General features: G+C 47.1%; 1 protein-coding gene across 1 annotated transcript in view; it reads left to right on the top strand.

Moving 5' to 3' along the window:
- TNIP1 (TNFAIP3 interacting protein 1) overlaps positions 1-18,224 on the top strand; it is a 76,317-nt gene that overhangs the window by 44,076 nt on the left and 14,017 nt on the right. The window contains exons 6-11 of the mRNA XM_066590411.1: positions 3,848-4,042; positions 6,461-6,555; positions 11,163-11,286; positions 14,606-14,695; positions 16,906-16,971; positions 17,397-17,528. Of these exons, the coding sequence (XP_066446508.1) occupies positions 3,848-4,042; positions 6,461-6,555; positions 11,163-11,286; positions 14,606-14,695; positions 16,906-16,971; positions 17,397-17,528 (702 nt within the window). The remainder of the gene's footprint in view (positions 1-3,847; positions 4,043-6,460; positions 6,556-11,162; positions 11,287-14,605; positions 14,696-16,905; positions 16,972-17,396; positions 17,529-18,224) is intronic.

Below are 18,224 nucleotides of genomic sequence, written 5' to 3'. Positions count from 1 at the left end.
TGATGCTCCACCACCAGTCTTCACTGTAGGAATGGTATTGGGCAGTTGATCAGCGATGCCTGGTTTCCACCCACCCTGACCAGTTTCCTATCCCCCAGCATGATGCTCCACCACCAGGCTTCACTGTATAGGTGGTATTGGGCAGGTGATGAGCGGCACCTGATTTCCTCCAGACATAAGCTTTAGAATTTAGGCCAACAGTCCAATCTTGGTCTCATCAGAGCAGAGAATCTCCTTTCGCACAGTCTGAGAGTCCTTTAGGTGCTTTTTAGCAAAATCCAGGCGGCTTTCACGTCATTTTTACAGAGGGGCTTCTTTCTGGTCGCTCTGCCATAAAGCCCAGATGGGTGGAGGCCGCAGTGATGGCAGAAGTCCTCCTGGACGTGTCTCCCATCTGCACACAGAATGACCGTTGGTTCTTGGTCATCTCTCACCCTTTTCCCCCTGATTACTTTTTTCAGTGGGTCGGCAGCTCTAAGAAGCGTCCTGGTTGTTCCTAACTTCTTCCGTGCGAAAGATATGGAGGCCGCTGCGCTCCTGGGAATTTTGGTTTTAAAAGACTTTTAAATGTTACACTCAGACATCAGACTTATGTCGGTAACGAGAGGGCATCCGCTACGTCTAGAAGAAAGCAGGTTTCATCACCAACACAGAAAGGGTTCTTTACTGTAAGAGCAGTGAGACTGTGGAACTCTCTGCCTGAGGAAGTGGTGATGGCAAAATCCATAGAGAAGTTTAAGAGGGACTAGATGTCTTTCTAGAGCGGAAGGATATTACAGGATATAGACATTAGGTGACCAGCGGGTTGTTTATCCGGGTGGGAACTATTAGGGGTTGATCCAGGGATTAGTCTGATTGCCATTAGGGAGTCGAGAAGCAATTTTTCCCCAGAAATGTCTAATTGGCTTCTGCCTCTTGGGGGTTTTGCCTTCCTCTGAATTAACAAGGAGGCTGAAACAGGCTGAACTGGATGGACATTGTCTTCATTCAGCCTAGCATACTATGTTACTGTGTTACGGGGTTTGCCTATATAGTAAATGGGCTGCAGTACCAGACACGCCATGGTCTTGGGGTGGGCGCCATGTTCTAATCCTGTAGAACCCACTTTGAGTTATTGCTACAGCTATTTTTTTTTTCTTTCAATTTCAGATTTTCGTCTGTCCACAAGGGGGCGCCACATGTTACATTTTGGACTTTCCTGTTTCCTTTTGCTATCTTGTTTTCCAGATGTCTTTTGTTGCTTCATTGTATACAAATGTTGTGTAATATGTTTCTAGGGGTTTTGTGTCTCTTTTCCATCTGCTCCTTGGCACAAGGTCCTTAGATCACATGACTGGCACAAGGTCCTTAGATCACATGACTGGCACAAGGTCCTTAGATCACATGACTGGCACAAGGTCCTTAGATCACATGACTGGCCCTAGCTGGAGAGCGAAGGCTTTTAGCAGTAAGAGTCACGCGTTTCGTCTTGGTTTACATTTGTTGTAGTAATCGAGGCAGATTAGTGAGAAACAAAACTGATTGACTGATGTATAAAACGAAGGGTCATCGGCGCAGGTAACTGTAGTGGTGCTAAGCGGGTAGCGATGGGTCACATGTTCACTCATGTGCTGTTCATTTAGACGTGGGGGGGGCTGCGAGAACTAATTGGCATATAGTGAAAATTCCATTTTGGACCCTAAGACAACACTTCTGGGCACTGAATAGATCTTAGAACATGTTACAGAGGATAACCTGCCAGCTCTCCTATTAAAGCGGTTGTGTCAAGATGCACAACCTCTTTGGGGATGCAGGGCTTGGGGGCGGATCAGCTGATTGCCTCAAATCCCACTCTCTCCACCCTGACAAACCGTTAATTTACCATTGAAAGTCATAACCAGTCTGATATTTCTGCTGCAGCACCCACTGCAGGAGAAATGAAGTATTACAGGACAAAAGAAGGTCCCCCAGGACGGGAGCCGCTCTTATCGAGGCGAAGGGGAGATGCCACACTATGACTTTCATAAGCCCTAGCATGCTCTTGCATTCCCTCATGGAATCGCATTTATTTTTTAAATGCATTGTTTTGTGTCTCTGTTATTCCTCCTGGAAATGTATAAACAGATTGTTCCCATTTCCCTTGTCAATAGTGGATGTCTCTAAGCAGTCTGACAGTGGACCGTATTTGACAATGCACGGTACCAGCAGTCTTAAGGGGAATGGTAACTCCCAGTTGTCAGTTAATTCCTACATTTCCAGGAGGAGCAATAGAGGAATGTCATCATATGGAATTTTAAGAAAATATGCTCTGAAATTGCTATTTCATAGGAAATGAGGCAGCCTCAGCCAGACACTCTTCATCCGGTTTAGTGTGACGGACCTCCTCTGTTGGGGGAACTGGGGTTTTCCATGATTTCACAAGTGAAAATATGCATGACTTTGTTTAAAAGCTGAAATATTGGTTCTGTTTTATATTTTCTGTTTTCTCATGGTTTATGCTTCAGTCCGGACCGACTCACCGCTAAACGTGTTACTACAAGTGACGGATTATAGTGCAGTGCTGTAAATGTGACATTTTGCCCATAAACATAAGTAAAGGTGTCGCCTGGGCTCTAGTAAAACTTGAGTTTGTATGAAATTAGAACATGGGTACTTGCTGCCATAAGTGGCGCCACCCCTGTCAGAGGCTGTTTCTGGTATTGCAGCTCTACGTAATTAACTTAAATTGTATATATGAAAGCTTCATTTGTTTTAAATAACTTTTATAATGGAAACAAGGAGCCTCTGTAACCCTTCCGCCAGCCACGAGGGGGGGGGGGGGTTCTCATGTAACTGTGGGGAGAATATACAGAGAATGGTGTGATTGAGGAAAACCTCCAGAGAAAGGGGATCCTGCGCATGTAAACATTTTGCTGTAAGGGGTCTGAGGAGGATGTTAAGAATCATTCTGATGACAGTCAAGTGGGCGGCGGCCAAATACAATGGTGGTGCCCCTATTAACATGGCTGAACACACAACTTGCCAGTCCTCCGCACGGATGGGCTATAACCGCAGACGACTAGTCCCAGCAGCATTGTGTCTGCGAGCAACAGAGAGACAAGAGATTCCAGCGGGCAAAAGAGCGCAAAATTGGGATGATTGAGCAGTGGAAAAACATCGCCTGGTCAGACAGATCCAGATTTCTGTTGCACTGTGCTGAGGTTGGAATTTGGCGTAAGCAGCATGAATCGCTGACCCCTTCCTGTCCGCTGATCAGAACACATCAGCACCGCCATCTATCTGCAGCAACTACAAGCAGCTTCCTGTCCGCAGGGGCCGATATTCCTGCTGGACCATTTTAATCTAGTATAGCTTGCGCCACGGAGAATTGCTTTGATTGTAAATTTCATATTCCGTGAGCTCCCTCTAGTGGTGGCTGTATATATGGTAAGGAGGGGATTCGGAGCACTGTTTGAGTAAAGACAAAAGATCAGACTGCTATGAAGAGGTATTGAGGAAGTAATCTGCACAAAAGCTTGAATTGATTTAAATAAATGGGTAATAAGAGATGAACCCTCGCTTAAAAGGGTTAATTGTATTAACCCTTTCCAATCCACTGTCACGTCTAAAGACATTCTGATTGAAGGCTGTACAGCTCCGATGTCTGAAGACGTCCGGCAGGGTGTTCTTACTATAGATTACTGGCCGCTCTGTCAGGAGGCCTCTCCAGCATGTCACATACTGCAGTACTGGCTCTAGCCAGCAGATGGTGCCATTGTATAATGGCAGAAAGAGAAAGCCCCTTAGGAAACCCTGAATCCAAAATTGGATTGCAAAGGGTTAAATGTTCGACCAAATTTAACCCATTTCTTTTTTATTTTCCTTGTAGACTCCTGGATGCAGCGCACAGAACGATGATGACAACCTGCACCACCACCTCCAGCGCATGGAGAACTCCCTAAGTATGTTTGCCGAGGAATCGGACCGAAACCGACTTCTCAACCACATGAGCCGCCTGGTCCTGGAGTTCAACCGGCTGGCAAATAAAGTACACAAGAACGAGCAGCGGACATCGGTGTTACAGGTACAGGAATGTGTGAGTTGGCAAGAGTTCTGTGTCTATTTCCATCTGCAGGGCTCAATGATGTGTTAACCCTTTTCAATCCACTGTCTGACGTCTAAAGACATTCTGATTGAAGGCTGTACAGCGCCGATGTCGGAAGACGTCCAGCAGGGTATTCTTACTGTAGATTACTGGCCGCTCTGTTGTCAGGGGCCTCTTCAGCATGTTCCATACCGCAGTACTGGCTCTAGCCAGCAGATGGCGCCATTGTATAATGGCAGAAAGAGAAAGCCCTCTAGGAAACCCTGAATCTAAAATTGGATTGCAAAGGGTTAATGTGAATGGGGGCTTTATGGCAGCAAATCGGCTTTTATCTTCTTTTCTAAAGAGCAGCGCAGGATAAATAGGCAGGAGCACTGCCCCATAGGCCATAACCAGCAAGGAAAAAGCTTAAAAGGGACGTCTGGTTTACAAGACTTACTTTCAGACACGCTAATGGGGAATTCTTAGTTAAAGGATGTCGCCCATTTAGGAGACCCATCTACTCACTAGAGACGAAAATGACTGCAAAGAGTGCCTCTCCCTCTGGAAGACCCATCACATCCATACATTGTAAAGTCAGCTCACTGACATGCCAAAAGCCGTGGGACAGAAATGAATATCTTGTAAGACGCCCTCTAGCCTGGAGAAGTTCAGCAACTCGATTCCACAACTGGACATCTGGAGGGATGTTGAGCCATGCCATCCTGAAGCCACCCACAGCTCAGTGGCATCTGTAGGTGCAGGATCTCTGGTGTGAATAGACCTCTCCACCACAGTTGCGGTCATGTTGGGCTAACGTACAGCCCACACCATTCGTAGAAACTCTCCAGAATGCTCCTCAAACCAATTCTGGACAACTTGGGCACAATATATTATCCTACTGGAATATCCAATCATTGTGGAGGTACATGAAGTCCATAAAGGGCTTCACATGGTCACCAAGCAGTGACACGTAGCGGGCGTTGGTCAATGACGTGTTTTGCTAGACCAGAGAGCCCAACCCATGCCATGAGAACCCCTTCCATACCAGTATGGAACCACCACCAACCTGCACTGTGCCTTGTTGACAACTAAGGTACATGGTAGGGTTCATGTGTGGTGCAGACACCATGATGCCATCAACTCATATCTATTGGTACTGTGGACCGTAGAGGACTGGCAACATGTGATGTGGGCCGAGGAGTCAATCGGCAACTTCCCAAGCCCAGGTGAGATGCTGTCTGGTGTCGTACTGATAATAGAGGCCCTCTGCTGGTCTTCTGCCCCCATATGGAAGCTGAAGAACACTGCGCTGACCTCAGGGATACGTGTGTGGGGCCTCCTGCATTCAATGTGATTTCTGCTTGAGTCCTCTGTCTCTTGGCACAAATAGTTCTTGCCAGATGCTACTGGTTGTCATCATTAAGCACCCATCGGCCCTGCGCTGTCCACTGTGGGTGGTAATGCCTTCTCTGATGTTTTCCCGGTACACACGTGACACTATTGTTTGAGGAGTGTTAAACACCCACACAACTTTGGAAACGGAATGTCCCATCCGTCTGGCATCCACTATCATACCTCGGTTGACCTCCAATAATTCACGTCGCCATCAGCAGACAGTGTTCAACCTCACTTATATTGGCATGGGCGTTCCCAAGCCATCGTCTGAGGTAACGCCACTTCATAATCCATATACTGCTATGCCAGGACGTTTGGCATGTTGTATAATGTGAACTGTGTAATACCCAATTTTCCCTGCAGGGGCACTGTAGGGAAATTCAACACTTTGCTGTGAGGTTTCTTCACATCTTACAGCTAGGGGTTCCAATAGCAAGGTACTCTGGGATCGTGTGTGTGTGTGTGTGTGTCCTTGCAGACAAAAATCGCATGAATGAAGAATAGCCGCAATCAAGTCTCGATCTAAATTGGCGTTTTCGTCTCCATTCACACAGGTGGATGCGGCTTATCAGCAAAACAATACGCTGCTGTGCAGAAATCCTTCAGCTGGCAGCAAAACTCGGAATGACTGCGAATGCTTAAATAAACCAGCTGTCGTCTTTATCAAGTGCTGAGCGCAGCTAAACTCCCTCCCCCTCTTTTTTTTTTTCCAGCTCCCATTGAAGCCTATGGGAGCCTATAGCGTATCTCGGCAAAAGATAGGGCAAACTTATCTTTTCACGCACAGTGTAAAATCGGTCGCCGATCTCCTATTTTTTTTTTTTTTGATCCTCTGAATGAATATATTGGAAACCAATACTTCAGATGGTCGCGATTTTTAAAAATTTTTTTTTTTTTTAAAGCAGCTGAATTAGCTGCGTATATACGGTCGTGTGAATAAGGCTTATACTGATAGATCATGAAGTATTGTTTTTCAATCAAGAAGGTGTGTGATCTTATTTATGTCCTCCTTTTGCGCAGACTTTGTGCGAGCAACTGAGGAAAGAGAATGAGGATCTTCGGGCTAAAATGGAGGATGCCTGGAATCAGAGAAACCAGACTGAAAAGGACCTGAGGTAGGAGAGCCCACATGTAGGGGAGATGTACCAAGACCTCTTAGTTTTCATGATGATAGGTTTTTTTTGTTTTTTTTCAGACAATTTGCAATATTTCGCCTTAACAGGAAGCGCTGGTATAAGCAGAACGTGACCCTGCTAAGGGGTTAATGTTACATTCTAGTTTGATAGTAACATAGTTTGTAAGGCTGAATGAAGACAATGTCCATCTAGTCCAGCCTGTCTATCCTCCTGTGTTGATCCAGAGGAAGGCAAAAAACCCCAAGAGCAGGAGCCAATTAGCTCTTTTGGGGAAAAAATTCCTTCCCGACTCCCTAATGGCAATCAGACTGTTCCCTGGATCAACCCCTAATAGTTCCTACCTGCCTGTATACCCGGATTAACAATTAACCTAAGATTTATATCCTGTAATATCCTTCCGCTCCAGAAAGACATCAAGTCCCCTTTTAAACTCCTCTATGGATTTTGCCATCACCACTTCCTCAGGCAGAGAGTTCCACAGTCTAACTGCTCTTACAGTAAAGAATCCCCTTCTATGTTGGTGATGAAACCTACTTTCCTCTAATCGTAGCGGATGCCCTCTTGTTATGTCCCCATTATAATTACTTCATTGCGGTTTGACACCTCTTCTATCTGCCTTAGTAGTAAGGTTTCAGTTTCTTCTGTTGCTTTTGGTGTTCTATAGAAGACCCCTATCAGGATTTTGTTATTTTTTCCTCCCTGTATTTCTACCCACAGAGATTCCACCTGTTCGTCTCCTACACCTATATCCTCCCGTAGCCTCGGCTTCAAGTTCGATTTGACGTACAGACATACCCCTCCCCCTTTCTGGTTCCTTCGGTCCCTTCTGAAGAGATTGTACTCCTGCAAATTCACCGCCCAATCGCACTTATCAAGCCATGTTTCAGTAATTCCGACTATATCACAGTTTTCATCAGTCATTCTCGCTTCAAGCTCACCCACTTTACCGATCAGACTTCTTACATTCGTGGTCATACAATTTATATCATTTTTTTTGTTTTTTAAATTTGTTTTGTTGCTATTCGTACTTATGACTAATCTATCAGTTCTAACTGTACTAACCCCACCCCCTGCTCGACCCCCATTCCCTTTGCTTGGACCCGGATCGCTAGTTACACTGGCTACCCCACTATTTCTCATTTACCCCCCCCCCCCCCCCCCCAGTCCCTAGTTTACCCTCTCTCCCCCCCCAGATATGATTAGCAAATTAACTAACATGTGAGGCAAATTGCTCCTTGGTGCAGCCAAGCATTCAGTACCGTAGGATGACCAGTAGAGGGAACCATGACATGGTCAAATGCTTCTGTGCCCTGTTCGCCGCGTTCACATGTAGTGGATTCGATGCCAATTTTGACGTGGATTTACAGAAGATTTAACAACATCTGTTGAAAGGATGAAGTCCGCTGCCGGATCTGCGCCACAATGTTGCAGGTTTCGGTGAGGCTATTCCCCGCGGCGAATAATCTGCACCAAATCTACAGCGAATTCCGCCTCTAAATCTGTGGCTTTCTGCTGCAGTTTGTGACACAGATCCACTTGTGGAATTCGCTCTATCAATGGACAAGATCCGCGTGCGGAGTGCCGACGCAGAAACCAGCGTTTCCATGTCAAGAAGCGATGTCACCTCTGGACGAGGAAACCTGATCTTCTGTGGCGGAATTCTGCCTACCTGTATATTTAGGCTGGGTTCACACGGGGCGGATTCCCGATGGAAATGTCGCGGTTTGGCCGCAGCAAAAAACGCGACATTTCCGCCGGGAGAACTGCGGCGGCTTTGAAGCAGCCCGGCCGATCGCTCTTCCGCTGCGGCTGGCGATCCCATAGAGGAGAGTGCCGCCGCAGCGGGGGGGAAAAACCCAGACCTGCTGCTTTTGGCAAATCCGCGCCGCAGCGGCGGTTTCTGCCGGCTTAGCCGAAGCGGATTTGCCATCCACATGGCTGCTTAATCCCGGGATTAGCGGCCGCGTGCGGATTTGCCGCGGCGAAATTCCGCACGGAATTTCCGCGGCAAATCCGCCCCGTGTGAACCCAGCCTTACACTGCAGATTTTTTCTCCACAGTCACTTGAAAAATAGGCATACTTGATAGAAGGTACCAGCTGCAACACACAGGTCAACACCACTCACAAGTACGTGTAGTGCACCATGCAGGTTTACAGCACTGTTAGTGCTAGGAGTCTCCGAACAACTAGCTACAGTAGCGGAGCTGACCACACGACTATGGCAGCAGTATCCATTTGGTATTACCCCCTGAGTCTCTGCGTCTGACATTTGCTACAATGTTATGATAAGCAGTCTCAGTCTTGTCACCGAACAATCATGGTCCACCGAATTACGCTCTTTGTATAGTGCCAACTTGAGCCGGCTACCTGAACCATGCAGGGATTGAACTCACAACCTTCAGGTTGTGAGTAAGAGCTTATGACTGCATTCTACTGCCTTAACACTGAGTAATGGTAGTACTGCGAGTGTCTAAACCGGAACGGCCGACATAGTTATGACAGCTCTGTCTGTTTGCTCCTCCCTTGGGGGAGTATCTGTAGTCCCGTGATTCTCCGGATTGGACATGATTACACAATTCCATTGTCCACCTCGTTACTCTCTCGCATGGTAGGAGTAGCTGAGTCTCTGTCTCGGACGTGACTGCGCAGTTGTGGCAAGTAATGTCCATTCTCATTACTCCCTTTACTGTAGGAGGAATGATTGTAGTACCGCGAGGCTGTACCCCTCTTGGCGGCGCCATTCTGTTAGGCTGTTTCCGCCCTTTTTACTTCCGTTCATAACAGAGGGATGGCATACAAATAAGACTCTGCTTCACTCCTGTCTATGCCAGTATAGCGGGCATCCTGCCTCCTCATTGACCAATCACACTGGAGGACTTGGGTCACGATGTCTTTATCAGACCGCCACATCATTGTCTCATACCGGACATCCGCCCTTACTATCCCTCCGGCAGAATGACCGAATCTATATCTCACACCGTTACATGTGAATGGGCGGCCTCATGGCGTCCTCTATAGGAGGAAGACTGGTACTGCTACTCAACCTGTTGGGTGCTAATTGTATGTTTAGACCTCCTCATGTCACACCTCCGTGGGTGGAACGATTGGACTGTGGCTCCCCCTGTAGGCAGTCATGGCAATCACAATCGGTCACATTAATTCGTCATACTTTTTGTACCGGACATGGCGCACAGCGCTCTCTGCCGTCATCGTCACTTTCAGGAGTATCTATACCCCTGTGACACACATCCACATGCGGTACACCCCTCCATATCACAGCTCTTTTCGGGCCCTTCTTCCAAACTACTATGGCGAGGTTCGCTCTCCAGTAGGGCTGTTGCCCCTCTAAGAGGATTCCGGTCATTGCCTTTTGTCGGGACTAATCCCACAGGACGTCTGCCACGGGATCATCGTCTACGTTCCTCTCTGTGCCGTTCTGTCCTTCATCCGGCATTGGCCGACCCAGCCAACCCTGCACACATTCAAACCACATCGTTGCGCCCATGTCATCGCCCTCCAGCGTACAAGTAAGCACCGTGTTTCTGCTCGCCTGCACTTCTACCCGGTTTCCCTAAAAATAAGACATACCCTGAAAATAAGACCTAGCATGATTTTCCAGAATTTTTGAGGATGCAAAATGATTTTTCAGGCTTTTTGAGGATGCTTGAAATATAAGCCCTACTCCAAAACTAACAGTTAATTTAAAAAAAGTCAATTTAAATAGTTTCCAGGCAGCCATACATGTAAAAAAGTTAAACCTTTTTGAACAAAAACGAATATAAGACACTGTCTTATTTTTGGGAAAACGCGTTATATCCAGCAGCAGAGAGTTGGCTTCACCAAAATGCTCTCACCTTCTACATGCAGTAGCAGGCAGCCCGAGGGCCGGCATTAACTGTCTAGTACAGGGCACTCTAGAGCGCGGGGTCCCCTCCGTCCTTCAAATGGGCGCGATGAGAAATTAATTTTAAAGTAAGGAACAAAAATCCTATCATGTGCCGCTTATGTCATGTGCCTTTATATATTGGAAGTGAATTATGGGTAAAAGTGTTCTAAGAGGTCGTCCAACTTTAAACTATTGATGGTCCATCCTCGGGATAGGCCATCAATAGTAAGTTGGCGGATTAGCTCCCTGAGACTCCTGCTATATAGCTGTTCACCAGACCGACAGCTTGTTCTCACTGCAGTGGCCAGTCTTGGTATTACTAGTTACCACTGGTGGCTGAGAAAGCAGCTGAACGACAGGGTCCCATTAGGTTAACCCCACCAAGCTCCTACCCTGTTTCCCTGAAAATAAGATATACTCTGAAAATAAGACCTAGCATGATTTTCCTGAATTTTTGAGGATGCAAAATAATTTTTCAGGCTTTTTGAGTATGCATGAAATATAAGCCCTACTCCAAAATTAAGCCCTGTCACAGTAAATTAAAAAAGTCAATTTAAACCTTTTTGAACAAAAATTAATATAAGACACTGTCTTATTTTTGGAAACACGGTATGGATGGCTTATCCTGAGGATAGGTCATCAATAGTTTAAAGTTGGGTAATTCAAACTTGCTTTCTTTCCCTTGTTTTTTGTCCAAAGGTCTGAAAATCTAGAGTTGAAGAAATTGCTCCTGGAGAGAGGGAAAGCGTCAGCAGTCACAAATGTCAGTAGTCCAGCAGGGGGCGACACCGCAGCCAATGTTGAGAATGTGACACATCAGCAGGTGAATAACCCCAACCACCCGATTGTCTGGTTGTAACACAGGACTTCAAGAGTTTTGCATCTGATCCGATTGCTCCTGCAGCTTATGTATGAGTTTCCAATAATCAACATATTTTAAGCAGGTTATTTACAGGGGGCATTACAGTGTCAGCAAACTACTGGTACTGTTACTGTTTCCGTTCCACTCGGTTTTCAAGATCTCTGTTTGCTGTCATTCACACCTTTTTAGATGAAAACCTGTCCTGGGCATGTGATGGGTACACAAGGGCACAGCTCTGTACAAGACTGAATGCACTTGTGTGCCCATCACATGACAGGACTGATTTTTAGGAGTCAGTACTGTTCCCATAACTCCCATAGAAGTCAGTGGGAGTTTCGCAAACAGCTCCCAAGTTACACAAACCGCATAGCCCATTGTGCTACACTATTTGCGTAACTCTTATTGACCTCTGTGCCATCTCTGGCCCCCCAGTCATTTTAACCGGGGTGCAGGGAGGTCCTTATCTCAAGATGGGTGCAGGTACCACCCATGATGGGTGCAGGGAGGTCCTTATCTCAAGATGGGTGCAGGTACCACCCATGATGGGTGCAGGGAGGTCCTTATCTCAAGATGGGTGCAGGTACCACCCATGATGGGTGCAGGGAGGTCCTTATCTCAAGATGGGTGCAGGTACCACCCATGATGGGTGCAGGGAGGTCCTTATCTCAAGATGGGTGCAGGTACCACCCATGATGGGTGCATGGGAGGTCCTTATCTCAAGATGGGTGCAGGTACCACCCATGATGGGTGCATGGGAGGTCCTTATCTCAAGATGGGTGCAGGTACCACCCATGATGGGTGTAGGGAGGTCCTTATCTCAAGATGGGTGCAGGTACCACCCATGATGGGTGCAGGGAGGTCCTTATCTCAAGATGGGTGCAGGTACCACCCATGATGGGTGCAGGGAGGTCCTTATCTCAAGATGGGTGCAGGTACCACCCATGATGGGTGCAGGGAGGTCCTTATCTCAAGATGGGTGCAGGTACCACCCATGATGGGTGCAGGGAGGTCCTTATCTCAAGATGGGTGCAGGTACCACCCATGATGGGTGCAGGGAGGTCCTTATCTCAAGATGGGTGCAGGTACCACCCATGATGGGTGCATGGAAGGTCCTTATCTCAAGATGGGTGCAGGTACCACCTCTTACAGACATTTATGGCATATAATGTGGATATGCCATAAGTCTGATGGGAATCCCTTTTTAAGCACTTCTGTATTACATCCTCTGATAAATCTGCTTGCAGTAACAATAGGCCTGGAGATTGTCCATCTATGGTCCAGGTAGAAGCAATCTTGTTTAAGCTCACTATCAGATTAGGAAACCCAAGATCAGATCATACAGATTTCTTAATAAACCTCACCTAAAACCTTAATTATCCGGATATACGGTATTATCACGGAGTGTCCGCGTCCGCCAGACCCGATCAACAAGTATTATCTGCATCCTCTGCGGTAATCCCGTCTCCACGGCTGCAGAGAAAACAGAGTTGTTATCTCAAGACGCTGAAGGGATTGTTCCGGGACTGGGAAGGGGGGGGGGGGGGGGAACCTAATGGGCAAGGAATGGTGTAAACTAGAAGAATAAGCCATGCTCTTCGCAATGTGAATACTTCAACAGAGGTCATTGTCCATGTGACCCCCTCAGCCAATCACAGGCTTCCACAGGGATACGGTCATGACTCGCACTGAAACCTGTGGTTGTCAGTGAATGGCACGTGCTGCACTTCCTCTGCTTGCATTGAGGCACGGGAGCTTCTGTGTTGAACTGGAGGGGAAATTTAAAGGGGAGCGGTCACATCCAATAAGCCTTATAAATGTGGCGTCCATGTAACTTCCCCTCGCTGTCACCCTTGGACCCGCTGTTCGGTCTATGAACGTAACCCTATCAGGTCCCACTCCTGGACCAATTGCCGACTTCCAGATGTAACAGGAAGCTGTGTTAGTATGCAAACGACACTTCAGGACTCGGCGGTCCCCGTCCTATAAGCCAATAACTATCTATGGCGTTCATGGAACGTGACGGGGTCCCTTTTTAGGAAGCAAGTAGGACTACATTTTTTTTTTTTTTTTGTTATTTCATAACATTTCCTGCCCATAATTTTTTTCTCATTCAGTCCTGAAAAAGCCACTTTTACTTATCCCATGGCAGCGGTTGGACCTCCACCAAGCCATATTCTCCATATGAATGGAGCGGCAGTCCAGTCAGTGTGCCGCCACTCTCCATTCATCTCTATGGAACTGCCAAGAAGAAGCCGGGTACATCCCTGTTATCCAGCATTCCCATAGAGATGAATGGAGCGGTAGTACCAGTGCTGGACCTATGCTACATTCATACGAGGGGCACAGGACCCCAGGTCTTGAGATTAGTGGTGGTCCCAGCCGTCGGACCACACCAGACACTTATTGCCTAACAAACAAGATAGGGAATATCTGTGATAACAGTATTGACAATATTGCACCATCCCTTTGAATTGGATATCAGACGACAGGCTGCAGTTTACAAAAGGGTTGCAGATTGCGGGCTGCCATAAAATAGAGGGAGGACAGGGAATTAAATAACCCTTGCGAATAATGGGAGTGATTGTTACTAGAAATCAATTCTCCAATACGGTTTTATTGAGTTCTCATCCCCTGCTGGAGTCATCTGCATGGAGTTTATACAGACTGCCCCATATAGTGTCTGCAGGGCAAGCTGCGGATTATAGTCCGCCATCTCAGGGAGTTTTGCAGGTAGTTCCCTCTGACCTGTAAAGTGGCGGCCATGTCCCAGATACATTGTCAGAATCTCCAAATACTTGATCCTTCCATTACTCACTATGGAGGAGCGATCGATCGATCACTGATGCTACAGAACGGATCATTCCCCGGACTCCTAAGTCTGTGCGGCTTCTGTCTGCTCCTGGTGCTGCTCTCTCGTTTCTGACCAGTTTGTCCATGCTGAATACTGAATGTTGTTCTGATTATGTAAAGGGAATCAGTCACCTACCTTTAGCCCTATGAGCTAAGCTGAAAGTAGGTGACCCGCAGAGCCCGGGATGTGTTCTACTTCCCTTCCCCAGTGTCCGTGCTAATCCTATGACTGGCGGACTACTTGGCAGCGCCACTTAATGCACTGCAGCGGAGGCTGACGGCGCTCACGCCGGGGGAATGATGGGGGAGGTAAGTATCACACCTCCCGGACTCGGCGGGTCACCTACTTCCAGCCCATAAGCTTAGCTAATAGGGCTAAAAGTAGCAGACTGAGCCTCATTAACACTTCTTTTTGATTTACTGATTCCAGGCAGGCAAATTGCTGGAGAAACCTTCCAATAAAGACCAAGTTGAGTCGCTGGTAAAGAAAGTGAAAATCCTGGATCATCAGAGGACCGAGGTGACAAATAAAAACATACTGCGTACAAATATCAAACCTGTGTGTTCCCTGGCTATCAATCCCTACTCGGTGGGAACATTTGTGATCTGTACACTATCTTAGGCCTTATTCATACCAGAGCGGACGATATTGGGTCAGTAAAAACTGACCAATTTTCACTGTGGATTTTGCATCATTTTTCGTTGTGTTTAACCCTTTCCAATCCACTTATTTTTTTCTCATCCATTCTCCCCAGCTCCAAATCAATTGGAGCTGGGGAGAATGGATGAGAAAAACTACATTTTCCCTTCACCCTCCTGAACGGACAGAGTTCATGAGGGTGCAGGTGCTCACTGCACCGTGGGGGGAATGCTTCCGCATTCTCCCTTCTGCCTCCCGGCTCGGCGATCATGTAACCGCTGGGGTCAGGTCGCACCCAGCGGTCACATGATCGCTGGGCCGGGAGGCAGAAAGGAGAATGCAGAAGTATTACTTCCGCATTCCCCCCACGGGGCAGGCTCCCGGCTCGGCGTTCATGTGACCGCTGGGGATCAGATTAACACCGGCGATCACATGATCGCCGGCCGGAATCTCTCTGCATTACATAGCGCTAATTGAGCGCTATGTAATGTGTAAAGGAGAAGAAAAAAAGGGTTAAAAATCCTTTCTTCCTTCTCCTCGGGGGTCCTCGATGAGGATCGGTGCAGGAGTGCATCTGCACTGATGTGTCTGATGATCGGGTGCAGATACACTCCTGCACTGCAGTGTCGGGCCTGTACCAACATCGGAACTGTGGAGGAAAATGATGATGTCGGGGCAGGCCTGACATTGGATTGGAAAGGGTTAACATACAGGTGTAATCCTTTTTTCACACATGTCAAAAAACCTAACAAAGTGGCCCAATTGATGATGATTGTCACAACCCATTGAAGTCAGTGGGCATGTGGGAAAAAAACGGAGTGCACACCTATGCCGAAGTAGAGCCTTCCTCTGTTTCACCGGCTGTTGAATTTAAAGGGCAGTTTTAGTGCTCGAAAATGCAAAAAAAATGGGATGTGTTGCATGTAGTTTACCATGGAGCACCCGTCCGTTCACTTTAATGGGTCCAAGTTCTGTCAGTTGCAAACCCTGACCGAGCTCAGATGTTAAACCCGCTCCTGTGAATAGGTCCGTATTCTACCTGTGGGGGGCGCTCACATGTAGCGTATTTTGTGCTGAAATTTGTGGTTCAGATTTTTACTCCTATTTGCAGCAGATTTTACCTCTTCAGTTGAAGTAGTGACGTCTTCTGCAGATCCGCAACTAAATTGTGACGTTTTTGGCACGGATTTCAACGTGGTTTTTGGTGCGGGTTTTCTGCTTTAAAAAAACGCTAAAAAGCGATCATTTGAGCGATCATCGTTGTGTCTAAATACACGGCCTTCGTGCACTGCTAGCTGATCGTTAAATTCAGGCCAACCTAAAAATCGTCATGTGGTCTTATCAGGAGTTCTCCGTGGGTAGTGCTGATAGCATTGTTTCCCGTCGGCGAACAAAGGAGCTGAATGCAGATAAGAGCCCTCGGGCTATTAACTGCTTTCAGCTAAGGCTTCATTTGCACACTAAATTGCTCTTAATTAGCTACTCAATAGTTTATGCAAAATGATCGCTCCAAGCTGTCACTCAAACTGTCGTTTGAGCGATCATCGCTCCATGTAAAAGGGCCTTAACGTGGATTCACACTAAAACCGATCCACGGAAAACTTGTCACATGATTTTATGCTGCACTCCAGGGTCACCGGGGGACTTTCCATACAGGGAGGAGCCAATCATGAAAGGGCCGTTGTCTCTAGTAAAGTGGCCACTCTATGTATAAGGAGATCACAGTGGTTGACCTGTAACTGGACATCCTCTATCTAGACATCCCAGAGGAGAGCTCCTCACTAGTTATCTCCTCTATGAAGCGGGTTGCATTGATTAGTCGGGGTATAGCCACTAAGAGCAGCTCCCGCTCTGCCATGTATTAGTCCTCGCCGTGACCGCTGAAGGTGAAGTAATGAGGGTTTCAACATCCAGACCTACTGTTCACCGAGGTGCCTTTATTTTGAGAATGGCTTCTCCAGTTGGGACAATCCCTTTAACTGAATAGTAAGTTCTGCTTAGTTGTGGCCCTCCAGTATGGCCTCCATTACAGCTGATATCAGTGATGTACTTTCTGCGTAAGTCTGAGTTTCCCGTGACTTTTCCTACAGCTGCTGGAGGTGAACAAGCAGTGGGATCAGCAGTTCCGCTCTATGAAGCATCAGTATGAAGAGAAGGTACGCTATTGTTATAAGTTGGCATCCTATGAACATCATAGAACGCTTCTCGGGACCCTCCTCCTTTTCACGCATTTTATGTCCCGGAGTTACTTCAGGATCTCCGAAATCGGGATTCAGGCGGACCAGTATGGTGTCCGTTTCATCAGGTTTCACCACTTTCTGGCACGCTGGAAAGAATGCATGGAAGGCCATATTGTTTTTGTTAGCTGTTTGCATGGGGTACCAAGAGCAGGACTCGGGGCGAGGAGCTGATTTCCCCCAAATCCCGCATACTTGTGGGTTGTGCATCTTGGCACAACCACTATAATATGGATAGATATCTGGGAATTGCTGCAAGTCCTTACCGGATATTTTTTAGGTTGGTGCTTTGCATGGATGAAGTCTCGTTCCAGTTGACAATCTAATATGTCTGATCCCTACAGATCACATCGCTACGTCAGAAGTTGTCACAAGCTGCAAAATCTGACAGCGAGCAAGAGACCGAAAGAGATCGGAAGCAGAGAGACTTCGACCGCAAACTTCTTCTGGCCAGAGACAAAATAGAGGAAAAAGAGGTAAAATGTTTAACTTTATAGAGTCTTGGCGCTCTAGTGCAACGGCAAAACCATTGGTGGTCCCAATTTACAGGAGAATTACTGTATTTCTGTAACTGAAGGGGATATCATCTCGGCGAGTTATTCCCTATCCAACAGGATGGGGGATAACTTGTTGATCGTTGGGCATCCGACCGCCGATCCAGAGAAGTCTACCCCAGGTTGGTCCCAAAACCGTGACTGCTGTGGCTGTGCATGTGCATCCCTGCACCTTTCACTTCGGTGGGACTACCTGGGAGAGTTTACATTAATGGGGTGATGACTGTGTCCCTTTAAACTGTTCTCCCTCCAGCACTTCCCCTTGCACTGAATGGTGCCGTTGTGTGCATGCGCACCAAGGGCAATTTATCTGGAGTGTCGGATCCCACTAATTGGCAAGTTAGCATCTATCCTGTGGATAGGGGATAATTCTTATCCTCCTATGGGGCTATGTTGATGGAAAAATGTAAAGTGGGGATGAAAATTCACAAAAAGTTCTTGCACCCTCGTGGCCAAAGTAGGCCGTGTCCTTGAAGGGGTTCTGTCAGTAGAAAAAAAAATGTGATACTTACCTATTCCTCCGCCGTCAGTCTTCTGGCTCTTCCAGAGGATTGCTATAAAATCACCGATGTGGCTGTGCTGTGATGGCCGTAATGGCCCTCTGTCTTCTAAAAGTAA

The sequence above is a fragment of the Eleutherodactylus coqui genome, chromosome 2 (assembly GCF_035609145.1).
Source record: "Eleutherodactylus coqui strain aEleCoq1 chromosome 2, aEleCoq1.hap1, whole genome shotgun sequence".
Classification (NCBI taxonomy): Eukaryota; Metazoa; Chordata; class Amphibia; order Anura; family Eleutherodactylidae; genus Eleutherodactylus; species Eleutherodactylus coqui.
The sequence above is the reverse complement of the archived record's forward strand: the minus strand, read 5'-3'. Positions and strand labels throughout refer to the sequence as shown.